This window comes from Squalius cephalus (assembly GCF_949319135.1).
Source record: "Squalius cephalus genome assembly, chromosome: 4".
In the NCBI taxonomy this organism is placed as follows: Eukaryota; Metazoa; Chordata; class Actinopteri; order Cypriniformes; family Leuciscidae; genus Squalius; species Squalius cephalus.
This window is the reverse complement of record NC_137125.1, coordinates 1380802-1383066: the sequence shown is the minus strand read 5'-3', so window position 1 is coordinate 1383066 and position 2265 is coordinate 1380802. Positions and strand designations below refer to the sequence as shown.

At 35.5% G+C, this 2265-nt stretch overlaps 1 protein-coding gene across 1 annotated transcript; it reads right to left on the bottom strand.

The window, feature by feature from the left end:
* Window positions 1-927: 927 nt before the first annotated feature.
* On the bottom strand, window positions 928-1968 carry LOC307157589 (trace amine-associated receptor 13c-like; the record flags this gene model as incomplete). Its single annotated transcript, XM_079869522.1, has 1 exon — window positions 928-1968. Exon 1 carries the CDS (start codon window positions 1927-1929, stop codon window positions 928-930), a length of 1002 nt encoding a protein of 333 aa, XP_079725648.1. The 5' UTR covers window positions 1930-1968.
* Between the last annotated feature and the right edge of the window lie 297 nt (window positions 1969-2265).

Sequence of the window (2265 nt, the reverse complement as noted above, 5' to 3'; positions counted from 1 at the left end):
TCATATTGCACAAACTTTATCCCCTGAACCTAACCCTTATCTCTAAACACAACCCTCACAGAAAACTTACATTTTAAAAATAAAAATAAATAACATAATTTAGTATAATTTATAACATGTTTTCTTCATGGGGACCATAAAAAAAAATAAAAAATCCATAAGGACAGACATTTCTGATATTACTATCTTTGTGGGGACGTTTAGGCTTATCAGGACAGACACACACACAAACTGTGATTTCTAATCCAGGAACCATGTTTGAGAACTTTGAGAGCCCTGGTGGAAGAGTGGGGTAACATCTCACAGTAAGAAAAGGCCAGTCTGCTACAGTCCATGAGGATGATCTGTGGGACTTACAGCAGCTCCTGGCTACACCAGATATGACTGCTTATTTTCATATTGTTCAGGGACTCATTGTTCCATTTCTTTTCCTCAAATGTCTGCGGAACTTGTTTAGTTTATGTCCCAGTTGTTGAATCTTTTTATGTTCATACCAATATTTATAAATTAAGACATTTTCTGGAAATAAAAGCAGTTGAAAGTTAGATGACATCACTTTTTTACCGAGTTTAGTTCTGTATGACTGTCCCTTTTTTGTCATTATGTTTTTGATAACACATATGCAACATGACTGATGAAAGTGATTAAGCATAAAGCACATCATATCTACATTTACCATTTATTCCAGTACATTGAGGATTTATGCTGCGTGCTCAGTTTATTAAATGAGCTAATTTATTACAATTTATGAACATTGTGTTGATTTATTTCAATGTGTGTGGAAAGAAGTTAAATTGCACATCAAATGCAGAAAACATACTCTCTGAAATAAGCTACATACTAAGATACATGTAGTGTAAATTACAAATATAAATCCTACAAAGATAATCATATCCTTTATGACTGACAGCTTTACCAGTTTTATTACTATTGATGCTCTGTAAAAATATCGACCAGAGAGGATGCTGGCTGAAATATTTTTAGAGTTAAGATGTGTTTAACTGTCTTTTTAAACCAGGGATAAAATAAAGCATAGATCAGTGGATTCAGTCCTGAATTTGTGTACAAGACCCATGTCAATACATTTATGGTTGTGGAAGAGATTACTGATATAGAACAGATATAGTATGGAACAAAGCAAAGCATATAAACTATCACAATGATTCCTAATGTCAGAGCAGCTTTACTCTCAGATTTCCTCCTCAATGAACCTTCCGTTACACATTTACCACCCTTCATCAGAGAGTTTATAGCTTTCACTTGCTGATGTACTACATAGAAAATCCTCAAATATAAAGATATGATTAGGGTACATGGAAGAATAAAAGACACGAACAGATCAGTGACTATGCAGGCAAATACTATCGTAAGAGAACACTCTCCATAACACATGTCTCTTCTGAGTGAAGTGTCAAAAAATCCATTATTAATTACAAGGATAGTGTTATAAGCTGAGAAACAAAGCCAGCTCAGACAGATGCTCACTAAAGTTTTAGTTGTGGTTATTTTCTGTGGGTACTGTAAAGGGTGACACACAGCCACATAACGATCAACAGCAATTAAAACTAAACTACTGAGAGATCCTGAGAAAGCCAATCCAAAGATTATAATAAACAGATCACAGAAAGTGTCTCCAAAATACCAACACGTCTCAATCTGCCTAGAGCCCTCTAAGGGTATAATAACTCCCATAAGCAGGTCGGCCACAGCCAGAGAGAGAATAATCAGGTTGGTTGGAGTGTGAAGCTTCTTGAAGTGAGAGATGGAGATGATCACCAGCAGGTTCAGAAACAAAGTCCATGCTGACAGCAATGATAAAAACACATACATGTTATTGTATTCATATTTAGAGCGTTTTCCCTTGATACATGATGAGTTGACGGCAGGAAAGCAGTATTGAGTCTCATGATCCTCTGTCTCATAGGCCATGAGTGAGTCTCCTCCTGTTAGGAGTTTGTTCTGCTCTCTTTCTTGTCATATAATTTATACAGTGTCTGAATCAGACGGCCCACCCATCTACTGCCCACTGATGATGTAACATACAAATGTTTTTTTTTTTTTATATATCTTTTTTAACATTAGCTTTGAAATGCAATTAATTTCTTCAGTCCAGATTAGAATTCTCTTACACTGGTCAAAAGTTAAAGCATTTTTTGTTTTTTTTGCCTCATTTCTTCACTGTCTTGTTATAGTTTAGTATTTCCACATGAAAGCAAAGCACAGGTGGAACTGAACTGAACACAGGTGTGGTGGTTTTTGCTTTAA